Here is a 17,444-nt window from a genome sequence, read left to right on the forward strand (position 1 = left end):
TGAGAAAAAATATCAAATAAGGGGTAAGAAGACTCTGAACAAAAAAGAATGAAAATTTTTCACGCCATTCTTTGTACTTACATCTCATCATCAGTTCATAGACATTTGCTGGACACCCAGCGGGACGGTCCATCCTGTAGCCTCGCTCCAGTAGGTGGTAGACCTCCGTAAGTTCCACTCCAGGATAAGGCGACATGCCATAGGTAGCCAGCTCCCAAAGCAATACTCCAAACGCTGCAAGTAAGATACAGAAGGCTGAGCATATGAAAGTTATCAGGATACTACAGGAAAATTCACTAAAGGAACCAAAATATTCTAATTTTAAAAAGTATACAAGTTATCAAACATGTTTTATAAGTAACTCTATAATTTAACAAGGTATAACTTAAGCCAACAACACTAGCACAAAAATTCAGACAAGGATGACAAAGAAAACATTTGCTGTATCATGAAAATCTGTCCTGGTTGTTGTTCTACCATAATTAATCCATCAACTATATAAGATAAAATCGCGTCACATCTAAATTTTGAAAAATCAGAGTTATCACCTTTTTGGATGGCTTTTTCACTAATTTGAGATTGGGCATTTATGGGAATAAAATTTGTGAATTGGGAAGGAAATTTTCAAAAATAAAAATTTTGGGAATTCAGGTTAAAATATAAAACAAGGGTTGTCAGAGACAGAGTACGCTCCTTGAATGGGACAAAATTTTAGTGTGAAAATAACAAAGGGTTATAAACCTTGTGCAAGGCCCCCTTCTTGTTGAGATCCATCTACCTATGAAGTTTCGTGTTGATATCTGTTATAGTTTTAGTGTAATGCTCCAGACAAAATTATGACAGACAAAGTATATTAAGGTACAATCTGTCTTAACCTATGGGCTTATTACAGGATGCACTATTGGTTGTTCTTCCTACCTAAACTATAATAGATATGAATGCACAAAAAACTTGGCGTTGTCTTATCAGTATCACAGTTATACAGTATCAATACAATCTGAAGGACCTGCCCTTTCAGACTTACCCCATACATCTGACTTGGTGGAGAAACGGTTGTAGGCCAGTCCCTCAGGAGCCGTCCACTTTATGGGGAATTTGGCACCAGCGTGAGCTGTGTAGGTATCATCCTTCATCAGCCTGGCTAGCCCAAAATCTGCCACTTTGACTAGATGGTTTTCTCCTACCAGGCAGTTCCTGGCTGCCAGATCCCTGTGGTTACAAACAATGCACAATGAACAAAAATAATGTCACCTTACTATGTGTCCAGTCCCTGGCACAGAGTATGACTGAAATATCAGTCAAATTCCAAGTTTAGTTCCTGAAGTAAAACAGACTAAAAACATTAAATTATTTTCACATTTCTAGTATTTGTATCTTAACATGATATCTGTAAGTACCTTGTACACTACCCTATCAAACTTCTATAGTATCACATATGTATCCCTATTATATGTGAATTCCTAAGTTTAATCCCATATATCACATACATTTTCCCCCAAGTCTTTAAGTGACAGCTGAACCTGTGTTTTTACATATGATGTTCAGCTTCAGTTAAGTCACTGATCTAAAACGACCAACTTCTGTTCAGGTGACAGTCTATTGAAAAAGGGTTGCACTTACCTGTGGATAAACATCCTGGTCTCTAGATAGGCCATTCCTGATGCTATTTGGGTGGCCATATGCATAAGTATGGTAGCACCTACCTCCCCCTTTGGGGACCCTCGCAGGAAGTCCAGAAGGTTACCATGTGTCATGAACTCTGTTACTATATAAAATGGTGGTTCTCTTGTACACACACCTGTCAGAATGGAAAATAACATGAAATAACTACTACTTTTCTGAGGTTAGCTTAATTCATGTTAACTTATCATGCAATTATTCTACATTACAAGCCAATTCTGATTCTGAAGTTTAAGATGCTATTTCTCTCTTCATCTACTACAAACAAAACAAGGAGTCCGATTTCACCAACACAAACATTAAGCTGTACGGCTGATTGGAATGCCTTACATCATCTGTGGTCTTTCTAGGAGAAAACTGCTTGATCAATTAGCCAACTAAGTTCAGATTTAGTAAATGTTGGAGAATTGAAAGTATTCCTGATCAAAGATATCAGCTATGTAGTGAGAAGAAAACACTACATGTACAGTTTATAGATGCTATTTCAGTTCTATTATACGCTAGTCTTCTTACTGAAGTATTCTATTTGTATAATGCCACATTGAAAGGAAAAGTTAATACTGAATAAATACAGATTTTACTGCTGGTATATAGTACTACAGTTCCAGTCCTTACCCAGCAGCTGTACCAGGTTAGGATGTTTCATCTCCTTCATGATACATGCTTCCTCCAGGAAATCCTTCAGGGCCATCGTATCCTCCTGCAAGCAAAAAAGATTCATCTTAATGCCAAAATCATTGTTAATATTCTAAAAACATATTTCATTCATAATTTTTTTTTGTTCTTTTATATAACTTTTTTTTTCTAATAATTTTTTTCAATGATCTGTTGTATCAACAAAAGTCTACAAAAAGGATTCTGAAGAAAGTCCATCAAACTTTAAGGATTATTTTACAGTCACATTTACCTTAAACAAGAATAATACAAAAAAGATACTGTATGAAAAGCCAGACTAATACGTAACACCAACATTTAACCTTGACAAATACCTAAGTATCTATGACTATTAACAACCTACAGGTAGGAAGATTAAGGAGTCTATATAATACAGAGATATCTAGAAACACAAATTTTAATTCCTTCTCCAGTGATAATCAATTAAAGAATGCCATGATTTTGAAAAGTGAATGACCTCTCTATCATCATGAATAAAATTTCTGAAAAGCCTTTAGTAAACATTGTAAAATCTAGCTGCTGCTTGATGTTTAACATCGATTCAACAAATTATTTGTTTCATTAATTGATAAGATGTTGAAATAAAGATATGTATCAACTGGGTCACTTACCCAGGGACAAGATTTCATATAAACCCTGCCACCTCCTGTGGTATGTAAAAGCATTACTGCAGTAAATGTGTCAACTGTTTATATTTCTTACCTTTAGTGTTTTCACAGCCACAGTTTTGTTGTATCGCTTCCAAATTGCTTCATATACATCTCCATACTGCCCTCCACCTGAAAAAGCAAATAAAACACGACTTTAAAGATCTTCCTGAAAGGCCATAACACAATCTCATAGCTGTGTATATTATATTATAAACACAATGAAACTGATCTACTTGACTTTAGGACTCCAATATAAATTACTTCTATTAGTGGTTCAGTTCCCTGCTTATCAGTTTTATGTGAAGGTAATAGATAAACTGGGTGTTTTCCTGATACAGTATGTTTAGGGGCTTTTTTTTTGAAATTTTAACAGGTAGAAACTTTTAACAATTTTTATCCTGTTACAAGCAAAATAAGAATACTGCCAGCAGAACAATATACTGCTGTCCCATGTCAAAGAAATAAACCCAAATGGTTATAATGAGTCAAGAAGGTTTCAGGGAAAACAGTATACCAAGTTTTCATGAGATGTATGGAAAACTGGAAAAAAAAAACTCTGAACAAACTGAAGGAAGAGATATTTTGACAAGATAAAAAACAATTAAAAAACAGAAAAATAACTCTTATCAAACTTGTAAACTCACAATGTCATTAAGGAAAACACGGTATTATATGGTTATAAAGCCTTTCAAGTTTCAGAAAAAATGGTGAAGACTTAAGAAGTAGATCTCTATATAAAAATAAAACGCCAGAAAAGCAAAGGGCAACAACTCCTTCAAAAACTGCTGAATCATACTGACGTGTAGGAAAACATAGCTTCATTCATGGTTGTTAAGCCTATTAAGTTTGAAAGAAATAGGTGAAAACAGAATTTTCTTTGGACAAGATAAGCATCATCAAAACAAAAAGGGGCAGTATCTCTTCCAAACTGAATCAAACAAACACATTCCATGGTGTATAGGCCAACCAAGTTTGAAACAAATCATTTGAAAACTGAGAGAGATGATCTTTGGACAAGATTAACACTATGAAAACAACAAAAGGCAGTGACTCCCTTAAATACAGTTGATTCAAACTGTCCTTCAGGAAAACACAACTTCATGTTATGGTGATTAAGCATACAATGCTTGAAAGAAATTGGTTAAGGAGATCTCCAGACAAGATGAACATATCATAAAATCAACAAGGGGCAGTAACTTTTCTAAATGTAGAGGAATCAAACTGAAATTCAGCAAAAACAACTTTGTGTTAAGGTGATTAAGCCTACCAAGTATGAAAGTGATTGGTTGAAAAATGTGGGAGAAGATCTCTGCAAAAATTAAAGTTGATGACAGATGGACGACATCATGTTCCATAATATGTCCAGTCACAAATTTTTGTGGAGGGTACAAATTTTTCCTTGGGATTCCATTATCAACATGATCTCTGTGGGCATATTAATATGCAGGGCATTGATATTGTATGTAAAAATTAAACATTTGCACTTTCACCAGTAACTTCTACAATGTTGACAAATACCTAGCCTGTGTTTCATTGCAATTTCCGTGCGTTCGATCTCCCATCGGTCTGGCTCAGGACTGAGGCCAAATACAGTAGGTTTGGTGCGTTTTGGTGCGGGGTATAATAGTGTGGTAACCAGGCCATCTGAATGTATGGAGTGGTGGTGGACAAGCTCTGCCAGAGTGTTAAAGCGGTGCTCCTGGGTCACAAATACCTGTCACAGATACACAAAACCTCTAAATTAATTTCAAATATCATGAATTATTATCATGTACATGTTTTTAATCTATGGTTTATAATGCTGAAGATTGATTATGATAGCATACAAAACTTGTCACATACATTGTATTTCTTATAAAATGTCCTGCACTTCTGGATTTTTCTATGCATATAATTCATGACATTCAAATCCTTTTTTTCAAATTTTTTCTGAAACCACATGAAAACCCAACAGCTGATTTTTGAAGATAATTTTCATAAACAGAAATAACAAATGATATCTGACAGGACAATTTGCCCCTTACAGCTAAACCACGTCAATTCTATTCTATGACAATCAACAATAATTTTTGCAGATCTGTCTGCATTTCACGAAATTAATTGGTTTCGCAACATGGAGCACTGAGGTTGACTGTCTGATCAATATTGCTGAAATAAAATTATGAAGTTTCCATGGTATCCTTTTCCAAATCAATTATGGCCAGTTTAATTTCTTGATGAAAACTGACACCTCATCCCTGAACTCCTAATCTCTTCAACTGCTGCACAGCAAATAAAGAGAACTCATGATCTGAAGCTGGAATCCCAGATGTTACCTTCTTAAAACCAATTTTTTATTTTCTAGAAATTTGGCCCAGAAGTTCTGGTATTGAAAACAAGAGTAACCAACACAAAATGAGTTTTCTTTTCTTATTTCATGAATTTTAACCTCTTTTGTCCTAAATTTCAGCAACACAGCTGAGAAACAATTTTAACCAACAAAACAGAAACATGTTACTCTTGGAATACCATGGTCACTTGATGCAAAGTGATAATAAACAATTCTGAAAAATTACAACACTTCCATGAAAATTTATCTTCCAACATGAAAACACATATGACTACCTTGTTATTGTTTAGTTGTTGAAGTATAGCATTCTTTGTCATCTTTAAAGTATTTATCAGTCACATTAACTAAGAGTGTATTGTATACATGGATTATTTGAAGACCAGTAGAAACGTTTTATGAAAAAGTTCAAATATCTCAAGGTGATCTTACAAACAGATGTCATGAAAATGGAAAAACTTTTATCTAAATTGTCCATTCTAGAACAATATTTGACTGTATGAAATAAAGCAGATCTTTAAAATGAGAAACATTGACATATAAGTCTACCTTTCCATCTGAATCCTCGCTTATCCTGTAATGGTAGACCCTTCCTTCAAACCGAACTGATATTGACCTTTGACCGGGGCTGCTCTCACTCTCCCTGACCAGGAAGCTGCCATTGATGCCACTACTGAGCAGATATTCAGATGCATTCCGAGAAATCTGTCCATGGTACCAAGAAAATTTGTCAAGACTGTTGACAGGTGCAATGTAGTTGCTAGGCACCCAGCCGATGTCACCAGCCTTGTTCTTGACCTCGCACCATTCACCTCCTTTGTTGTAGCCCAAGATGGTCACCTGTTCACCTGCAGTGATGATGTCTGATAGTTAGATATATACTTATTCTAGTCTCAAGTTTGTCCTTTGTTCAGTCTTCAACATGCATCATGCCAACGTGCAAAATGCAGACACTAACACTAGAAGCTATTCATAAAGGAAAAGGAAATATTCACTACAGAAAAAGAGCATCGAATTTTACAAAAATAAGCTACAACACGTCAAAGAACTGATGAAACATCTAAAACCAAACAAACACAACATCAAAAACAAACTTGTTGATGGTTGAGAGGTGCTACTGTGGAAACTTTTACTTCAGTTTAACTTTCAATCAATTCATTCTTGTCAATAATTCAAAAATAAGATTGCCGTTTACAGTGACCAAAGTTTACAGCGGAGGCTGAAATGTAGGCTATGCTTTTAGGGCAAATTCAACACTGTAAAATAAATAATTTGGCAAAAGAGTGAAAAGTAACCCTAGACTGATGTTTCACTGTACGTAACACATTGATGATTGTACTAGTCATACTGGAGATCACAGCATCTGATTCTCACCATGTAAACAACTACACACTGTTTCAGTAAGTGACCAAATATAACATCAAAATGAACACCAAAATCATCGCAGCACTTGTCTTAAAAAAGCAAACAAAAACTTAACAATATACGTAATAATTCAAATTACATGTTTTAAACAAATTATCAAACATCTTTTCACCCTATTCATTCTAATCAATCCCCAATTCAGTATTAGAATAGGTAATGTAGATATATACAAGTATGATAACAAAATGTTACAGAAAGACCAACTAAGGAGGAAAATCAACAGAAAAGTAGACAAGATGCAAAATGAATATCAAATTGAAATACGTAAATGTAAAAGGACTAACAAGTTGATTTTCAGCAGGAAGGAAATCACTACTTCTACACTGCTATAGACAAAGTGAAAATTTGCAGACAGGAAAGAAATGTAATAATAACACAAAAAGTACAGTAAAGCTTTCAAGTTACGACTACATCATCACAATTACAACAATCAGGAGAAACATGGGAAGTGCTCATCATTCATCCAAATCCATAAAGTATAATAAGTAGTCAAGGGAGATAATTCACTCTTATACTCAAGGGAGAAAAGGGAAATCTTATAACAGTCAATTGGGAACGTGAGCTTAAATGTCCTGCATTAAAATAATAAGACATCCAGGAAGATCATTCCTTCCAGTAGTAATTAGTGCCAATTCTTTAGAACTAACAGGTAAAATAGTCAAGAGAGATAGCCAGCTTAGACCATCAAGGGAGATAACTCATAAACTCTAGCAGTCAATGGAGATAGACACTTAATAATTACATATTTTAAATGGGGAAAATAATTGTAAGTCACAGGAAATACCAATTTTGTCAGTTAAGGGAGATAAGCAACTAAGAAAGTCACAGAAGATAATCAGTTTTATCAGTCAAATGATTTTCATTCGAGAAATCATAAACATATACCGGTAAAATTATTCATTTCACATTTATTCCTAAGTGTCCCATACAACAAATGTAATTGAATATTTATGTTAACAATTTGGTTTAAAAAAAAATCTGTCAAACAAACAGCTGGAAAAGTAATTTGCTACAAACGTTAAGGTCTATTACACTCTTGTACAGCAAGACATGACAAAATATATTTTTGACATCAAACCCATCGGCCAATCGCTGATGTTTAATACTGTCTACAGAGTGTTTAATCTGGGTTCAATGTTACAATCGCTAACTTTTTATGTCCAGTAATTAATTCCATTATTGTATCCAAGGTTAGACACATCCTGTTCATTGTATTCTAATCAATATCCTGTCCTAATTAATGATTTTAAGACACCTGACTCCATTTTAATTCCATGATGTCGTTACAAATATCATTTCAATGACGCTTTATTGGGGAAGAAAGGCTGATTCTCGTCTTTGTTCTCGGAATGTTTACCTTTTCATTTTCAGAAAGATGACAGTTCTGCTAACCATGGTATCCTTAATGAAGATATTCAGTTAATTCAGCATTATTGCTAAAGGCAGTGACGCTTAATCAACTGTTTCTATGTCCACTGCATAAAAACTTCCCTAACATCACCTTTACTCTTGCAAACATTACATGTTCTTATAATTTTATATTGAAAACAGAATGTTTTGAAAATTAAAAATTTCCTACATCAACATTTCTTTGGACAACGTTTGTTATCATTAGCGAAATGACCTTAAAACAAACATCATTCTTACTGATGTGATACACATTTTTCTCCAATGTTTCCTAAACTGTCATGACAAGATTTGGGGTTTATTCATATTGTTGTTATGTAACATCTTGATCAGTATAACACACTGTCCTACCGATGATTCATCTGTTTACTCAAAATTATAGCATTTCTATATATATCCCGTATGTCAATCAATGTGGCACCTCCTATATGTTTCATCCCTAAAATACTTCAAACAGAATGATTGGATGGTGACCTTTTGAAGACAATGACATCTACCTTCTAAAGGATCCTAGCTAATTGAGGAATGTTAATTTCTGAACCATCCAAATTACTTGTATATGCTTATTCCTTATCACAAGGTCCAAAATGTCATTTTTAGCAACTGGAAAGGAAAATTATCAAGGCCATGAAGTCACCAGCATGGGACTTGAAACATTTACATATATGTAACAGTATTGATTTCGAACATGTATACTACACATGACAAAACCTTTATCTCTTCGATGAGAAAACAGGAATAGGTCGCTCTAACCATATAAAACCTATTAGCAAACACGGGATAACTTCAATTTACAAAACGGTTTGAAAGTCGTTTAAAATTCTCTTTGATCAACATACAAAATTATCTTTTTATGTTTACATGCTACACTTTTGTCTCAGAATTTGCTTCTAGTCTTTGAGCAGTAGATCTGTAAAGATTTATTTTTTTTAATTCTGACACTTCAATTATCTTGTTTGTGTTGAAACCAACCATCATACAATCTAAATATATAAATTCAATGTCATCTTGATCACTGGAAAAATTTCAAATACTAGAAATGTGAGAAACTGATACAACTACAGTATTGAACAACGTTAACTCTCTCAACTGTTAACCACAAATAACACAGTTTCCCTTGAAAGATCTAAAAAATGAGTGATCACATATCAAATCTAGGTCTCCTATCCGACATCAAATAAAGATGATTATCCAAAGTTGATCTCCTATACTGTATCAAAAAAATCATTGCCCTCCAACCTTCCTGGGGACAGATACCTTTAACAATGCTGAGCTGGTTGTCTCCCCCTGACTGAAAGTCGTAAAGGGCAACAAAGAGATTTGGATCATCCTCGTTCTGACTGGCCAACAGATTCTCTTTCGACATCCATTTTGTGTTGAGAACATCACCAATAGAGGGCGCATCTGGGAGGGGGCGTGTCTGCAGGAGGGAATCTGGAAATAAACCAAACATAATTCTTTGTTAGTATTATCTTTCACAATTGTATTTTATTCATAATAGAAGTTTCAAAATGTTTCAAAGTCCTTATATTCACTTGCTACATATCATGTTTAGCATACACTCGGCTCTGGTTGTTGATGTTTATGATTCAACACTTCAAACTCAATAAATACAACAAATAAACCAAAATCGAACAGGTAATCAGTTTCTATATTTATTTCAATAGACTGAAGATAATCATAAACGTGGTGGCAGATAGAGTATTAATTAGGCTTTTTATCTTGATTCATCATGATCTTTTTTTGTGTTTAACCTTGCCACTGAGACTGTTGACCCAATAAAAACATCAGCATATTGTTGAATTCTTTGTAAAAGCATGTTGTTTTTGTAACCCATTCACCCTTTGGTGTTCATCAGCCCATATGTTGATATCTATAGCGAATGACATTGTACAACAGAAAGGTTTCAATATCTCTCCTGTACTTCTTTATAACTACAATAAACACCATATACCCCTTGTCAGATAGATTTGACAATACTATCAAAAGTATATCTTGACCTATATCAAGATCTATCGTCAAAATCAAAAGTTTGCAAAAGAAATTACAAGTCTGATTCATCTCCATCAAAATATTTTGTTTAAAAGTTTGTCAAATACCATGTTACAGGTCTTTTCCAATAACAAAATAAATCTGTAATTGTTAATCAACTGGCCATGTTAGCAGTGATCACATACAGAAGGTCAGTTCTATTTTGTAACAGATATATCAGTGTTCTGTTAGGTTTGAACTCAGCTTTGTACTGTTGTAATATGAAGCATGTATGGAACTGTTCAACAGATTAGTAGAACAGAGAAGTCTTACAATGTCAAATCAAGCCATAGGTAATTTGTAATTCTCAATACAAACACATTACAAGAAGGCTGTGATGATTCTGCTTTTTCATCATTATTTTCCCCCCAAGGATCGGGAATTAAATCCACAAGCAGCTTCATCAGTGATGACATTTATCAGAGTAAATCACAGCATTCTAAAACAGAATTACAATGTACAAGATGAGATGAGAAGAGATTTGTAACAAAATGTGCAAAAAACTTTCCACACTGCACAGAGAGAAATTAATCCCTGTATCTGTACAAGAGATTCATTGATCAGCAACAGGGACTTAAAGGTAAAAGACACAACAGGTCCTGACTAGGTTAGGACAAACAACAGGTCCTGACTAGGTTAGGACAAACAACAGGTCCTTACTAGGGTAGGACACACAACAAGTCCTGACTAGGGTAGGATACACAACAAGTCCTGACTAGGGTAGGACACACAATAGGTCCTGACTAGGGTAGGACAAACAATAGGTCCTGACTAGGGTAGGACAAACAACAGGTCCTGACTAGGTTAGGACAAACAACAGGTCCTGACTAGGTTAGGACAAACAACAGGTCCTGACTAGGTTAGGACACACAACAGGTCCTGACTAGGGTAGGACACACAACAAGTCCTGACTAGGTTAGGACAAACAACAGGTCCTGACTAGGGTAGACAAACAACAGGTCCTTACTAGGGTAGGACACACAACAAGTCCTGACTAGGGTAGGACACACAACAAGTCCTGACTAGGGTAGGACACACAACAAGTCCTGACTAGGGTAGGACACACAATAGGTCCTGACTAGGTTAGGATATACAACAGGTCCTGACTAGGGTAGGACACACAACAGGTCCTGACTAGGGTAAGACACACAACAGGTCCTGACTAGGGTAGGACACACAACAGGTCCTGACTAGGGTAGGACACACAACAGGTACTGACTAGGGAAGGACACACAACAGGTCCTGACAAGGGTAGGACACACAACAGGTCCTGACAAGGGTAGGATATACAGCAGGTCCTGACTAGGGTAGGACACACAATAAGTCCTGACAGGGGTAGGATATAGAACAGGTCCTTACTAGGGTAGGACACACAATAGGTCCTAACAAGGGTAGGACATACAACAGGTCCTGACAAGGGTAGGATGTACAACAGGTCCTGACTAGGGTAGGACACACAACAGGTCCTGACAAGGGAAGGACACACAACAGGTCCTGACAAAGGTAGGACACACAACAGGTCCTGACAAGGGTAGGACACACAACAGGTCCTGACTAGGGTAGGATATACAACAGGTCCTGACAAGGGTAGGATATACAGCAGGTCCTGACTAGGGTAGGACACACAATAGGTCCTAACAAGGGTAGGATATACAACAGGTCCTGACTAGGGTAGGACACACAATAGGTCCTAACAAGGGAAGGACACACAACAGGTCCTGACAAAGGTAGGACACACAACAGGTCCTGACAAGGGTAGGACACACAACAGGTCCTGACTAGGGTAGGATATACAACAGGTCCTGACTAGGGTAGGACACACAACAGGTCCTGACAAGGGTAGGACACACAACAGGTCCTGACAAGGGTAGGACACACAACAGGTCCTGACTAGGGTAGGATATACAACAGGTCCTGACTAGGGTAGGACACACAACAGGTCCTGACAAGGGTAGGACACACAACAGGTCCTGACAAGGGTAGGACACACAACAGGTCCTGACAAGGGTAGGACACACAACAGGTCCTGACTAGGGTAGGACACACAACAGGTCCTGACTAGGGTAGGATATACAACAGGTCCTGACTAGGGTAGGATATACAACAGGTCCTGACTAGGGTAGGATATACAACAGGTCCTGACAAGGGTAGGACACACAACAGGTCCTGACAAGGGTAGGACACACAACAGGTCCTGACTAGGGTAGGATATACAACAGGTCCTGACTAGGGTAGGATATACAACAGGTCCTGACTAGGGTAGGATATACAACAGGTCCTGACTAGGGTAGGATATACAACAGGTCCTGACTAAAATATATACACTTACTATTGTATACCTTCTTAGACTGTCTCTTCGTAGTTCTAAATTATCAATAAATATCAAAATTCATGTTACATGTACAGCTATCATTTTTTCTAAACTGAAATTCACACCATATTTTTCATGTGTATGAATTACAGATCACTATACATATCAATCTTTATCTACAGTTACCTTAAATGAATAACAGGAAGTAACTAAATACATCTTTATCAGGCTTTAATTTTTGATGTTAAATAAACATGGCTATGTCATTGCTGCTTTCTTCAATGGGACTGTAACATGCGATTTGAACATGATCTACATGACAAGGTTACTCGAGAGAAAACTAGTTCACAATTCAACCTCATTGTCTTGGTATCTCACTGAAATTATATGAATGAGGAGGGATAAAAAATGGGGTACTAAAAATGATAAATGCCAATCATTGTAGTTGATTTAACAAGTATAAAGTAAGACTTACATTACCTTACTAAATACACCTGTAATTACACCTACTGCCCTGTGTGATATGCTGAAGTTACCCTGACAAGTAACGTTTCATTCAGGCTTACAGTTATTACACCAAATCACATCAAGCCAATTTATCATCTCGCATACCTATAATACACCCCAAATTTTATGACTGATTTCACTTTTGGCTTTTGAAGAATTCTACCCTCCATTATCATAAATTCATTCATGATGTCCAAATTCATGTAAAAATTCTGAATCACAGATATACATTCCATTCTTAATTCATTTATATAACTGGATTTACTCAAAACCTTTCGTTTAGGAACTTATTTCATTAAATTTAGTAAAACTTTGCAGTCAACATTGATCCAGACAGTTCATTTAAAACCCTTAGATCAATTCATGTCTCTGTATTCCAAAGGTAAAAGCAAGGCCTTATTCAATATCTATCTATTGTTTGTGTGATCAGATTTATTCCTGTCTTCAGACAAAAATGTCCACATTTTTAAGTATACAAGGCTGAGGTTAACGTTGTCAGAACTAAACATCCATGGAAATGAACATCTCTCATACCTAAAACCAATCTGTTTAAACACCTGATTAATGATCATGAAATTTGATCATTCCCCATTTCTGCATTTTTCAAGGAATGGTTTAGTGGTAGTGTGGTAACACACACTCACACTTTCACCAAGGCAACTGGGACTGGAATCCTAAAACCAGAAATGAAAAGGGATGGTTGGGTGGTAGTACTGGATCCTAACCACAAGGCTTTTCCCCAGATTTATGTAACATGTTTCATACTTGGTGTATTGATAAAAAAGTGTAAGTGAAAAGAAAACACCAATTACTATATACATGTATGAATACAGAAAATCAATACATTTGTATATGGTTTCTCCTCTTTTAATTTCTATTTAATGAACTGCACATTTTTACAAGGGTAGGCATCAGTAAATACCTTAATCAAATAAAGAGACAGCTAGCTTCATTTCAAGGTGACAATATATATCGGACATGCTGTATAGCTCATAATACAGGTTGAAGAACCCCGACAGGCATTGCCTTTCAGCTTGAACACTTGTGTTCCTGGTACTCTACCGAGGCACTACTTCACAGAACTGATGACTCAACTAACGGTATTACCAGGCTGTTGTAGTCCAGACAGGGAACTTATAATATCACCACAATGTACACACTTCTATAGTACTTTTTATCACATATTGCATGCCCAGCTATATTTAAAGGGCAAAACCATTTTCTGACCATCTAATGACATAACAACTTAGCTGCTAATCCTGAATACATACATAAATGTATTTCACACATTAATCGTTCAATGGTTTCAGAGGATTTGTGGTAAGAAAAAGATTTTTTCTGTCTGCCATAAAAATACCTCACGTTATCCTCAACTGAGTGCTAGGGAACTTGATGGGCTACACCAGAATGTTTGGACATCTAAAACCTAAGGCACTGATGAAATAACTATTGCCTCATCTAACAGTGATCACAACTGTGACAAACACAGGCATAAACCTGACTCAATCAAATGGTGACAAATTGCAGCCTGTCTGTATGGAGGCTGCAGCATATACCATGGTTAGAATCAACGTTGATGGACTGAAGTCTCATAATTGCCTCCTGCTTGTTTCAGTGATGTGAAGTATTGTTACAACCAAAGATATTGATGGTTTGGATCATAACTTGGTTTGTAAATGTCGGTGTTTGTGCCAGCCAGTGGTGATACAACTAACTATCACATGCACTACCTTCAATACAAATCCCTTACACAAAATCAATAGGTGTGCTGTTTTTTACAAGCTGCAGAGGGAGGGGCACACAGGAGCAAGCTAGTGTTGTATCACCTCTGCTAACCTCATTCTCCATAAGCCTACAGACACTCATGCCTCTAGCAGGCAATATTAAAGGGCAGGTGGTCAAGGCTAAATGAAACCTTTTTTTTCCCTTCTTTTTTCTGTTTTTGTTTTGATTTCTGGTTAGAATTGTTCCTAAAAACGAAACTGCAGTCAGACAAAAAAAGCTTGATCCTGGCCCTGTGTGATTTAGTTTTTTAGGAAGAAATTTATAGCACCCGCATCAATGAATTAGTGAGAAATGATATCCATCAACATAGTGAATTACACAATACATCCTTTTACATACCTCGCTGAACCTCACAGAAAATACAATTTTACTTTTTAACATTCTGAAGTTGTTTACTTCCCTCTGGCCCAATAATCCAAGCACATGTGATTTATCTATTTTTTTGGCTGACCACAAACCTCACAAAACTACAAATCTACATGTATCATTGTCACACACTAATAAACTGTGTTGTTGTAGGTCTCAAATTTCAAACACCCACTGCACCACAGACAGACACCAAGGTGTGTTTCTTTGTGAGAAAAGTCAACCCTAATGCTAGATGTTGATCCCTGTCAGTTTTTCTATTACTTCCTGTACTTGGCTTTCACAAAGAGTACAAAAGAGTTCTGTTTCAGGGTCTCTTCACCTCCATAACATATAACAGCAACATTTCAAAGAAGAATGTTCTATACAATTTTATACCACAAAAGATAGTTCCTAAGACATAGAAGTCTGTGGTAACAATATTTGTACTGATTACAGCCTACAGCAGACTGTTCAAAATGATATCTATCATCATCAAAGGTTTGAAAATGTTTACATCTCAGGTTCACATCCAATTATGAATATCTTGAAAGCAATAACAAAGAACAGAAAACAAGAGTTGGAAATTCCTCTCAAATCATTTTGTTGTTGTCTTTCAAATACATGTTATACTGTTTTCAATATCAATTCGTTTGAAATAGTAAGATAATTTTCCTACTGCACCTGGACTGACAGAAGTGATAATGTAACAATTTATGTTTATGACAGAAAAAATATCTACAACAGGCACATACATGATAACTGACTCTGTAAACGCAAATACAGACACAAAGTGATGGTCTTCCTTCTTTTCCTGTCATAGCAAACTCTGATAGATCATATGTACAGATATAGGTATATCTGTCATGGTACAAACACCTATATCTACACAGTAATATCATAGATAACATCTAAGACTCAAATACAGAAAACCCTGCTAGGTATAAAGGAAATCCCATGTATATATAATATACGTATTGTTCATACACACACCTTGCTCTCATGTTCTGTGGCGATATCAATCAGATATTCTGAGACTCATCATGTCTATTTCCTGTTCCAACTCTAAAGAAGATACTTGAAAACTTCAATGAGCTGAACAAGCAAAACAAGGACTTATTCAGCAAAATATATCATTTATCACAGAATCTGTCACATTAATGCAGCTTTAGTAAAATGTCGACTAAACAACCTGCTTCATTTCCCAAATTCAACAACAATGATTTCAACTGTTATCAACAATTGAAGTGGAAAAGCATGTCAGTAGGATAAGAGTACATCGGAAGCCCATTAGGGACCAGATCAGAGCCTGCAGGAGAAGTGGGGGGGGGATCAAACTGGTTTATCTTAAACCAGTGAGATTGGGGATGAGGAATGAGATGTAGACAGTATAGTAATATTGGACTGTCTATTGCTACTGAAATACTGGGGAAGAAGAAAGAGGGAGGGGAAGAAATGTTAAGTTTTTTGGTGAAGTTAACAAAAGTTGAACTTATCATAGCATTACATAAGAATAGATTTGTTTGCAGAGAGCTATAGATTTAAGTTCCATATGTGCTTCAAGGAAATAATTCTTTACTTATAATTAACCAAGAAAGGTTATTTGTATATTCAAACAATAGATAATGTGAAATATTAATAGAATGCTCAAAGATTAATTCATACTGAAGACTGCAAAATGTGAAGAATTAAAGACAGACAATATTTATTACATATATTTATATGTAGTCGTTTGGAAACTAGAGAACTACAGAGAGACAATATTTATTGCATATATTTATATGTAGTAGTTTGGAAACTAGAGAACTACAGAGAGACAATATTTATTACATATATTTATATGTAGTTGTTTGGAAGCTGAAGAATTTCAACTAGCAGGAAAAAATATCGTAGTTAAAAGACAAAGTCAGCTGGTCTAGAAATCATCTTACAACTGAAATCAATACTGTATGTTGCATACATAAATTTTGGTGTCAATGGCTGCCACTCAATTATACTTTGATAAAAATGTAGATGACAACCGCACAAAATGTATCCAAACATTTCTCGTTGAACTATAAGCTGATAACATCTTGAAATGCTATTTCCATCATTGCATGCATACATATCACTTATTGATGTTGTGTATTTATATGTAGAAAGCCTGTATTATGGCTACATCATAGTAGAGTGAGGGTCAGACATTCATTTCCTCCCGACCTAGTACAACAGAGGAAGTAGTCCATCTCTATTTAGCCTCAATTTATTGCCATTCCCAAGTGTCACTGATATATATATAGGTGAAGGACCTTTACAATTTTTA

General features: G+C 35.8%; 1 protein-coding gene across 1 annotated transcript in view; it reads right to left on the reverse strand.

The window, feature by feature from the left end:
- LOC132558081 (tyrosine-protein kinase Abl-like) overlaps window positions 1-17,444 on the reverse strand; it is a 66,419-nt gene that overhangs the window by 5,667 nt on the left and 43,308 nt on the right. The window contains exons 2-9 of the mRNA XM_060222609.1: window positions 9,421-9,597; window positions 5,881-6,179; window positions 4,524-4,719; window positions 3,058-3,134; window positions 2,296-2,380; window positions 1,621-1,798; window positions 1,025-1,209; window positions 82-234 (exon numbers count right to left, since the gene is read on the reverse strand). Coding sequence (XP_060078592.1) covers window positions 82-234; window positions 1,025-1,209; window positions 1,621-1,798; window positions 2,296-2,380; window positions 3,058-3,134; window positions 4,524-4,719; window positions 5,881-6,179; window positions 9,421-9,597 — 1,350 coding nt within the window. The remainder of the gene's footprint in view (window positions 1-81; window positions 235-1,024; window positions 1,210-1,620; window positions 1,799-2,295; window positions 2,381-3,057; window positions 3,135-4,523; window positions 4,720-5,880; window positions 6,180-9,420; window positions 9,598-17,444) is intronic.

The sequence above is a fragment of the Ylistrum balloti genome, unplaced genomic scaffold (assembly GCF_031769215.1).
Source record: "Ylistrum balloti isolate Yb309-2 unplaced genomic scaffold, AGI_CSIRO_Ybal_v1 Utg369658, whole genome shotgun sequence".
In the NCBI taxonomy this organism is placed as follows: Eukaryota; Metazoa; Mollusca; class Bivalvia; order Pectinida; family Pectinidae; genus Ylistrum; species Ylistrum balloti.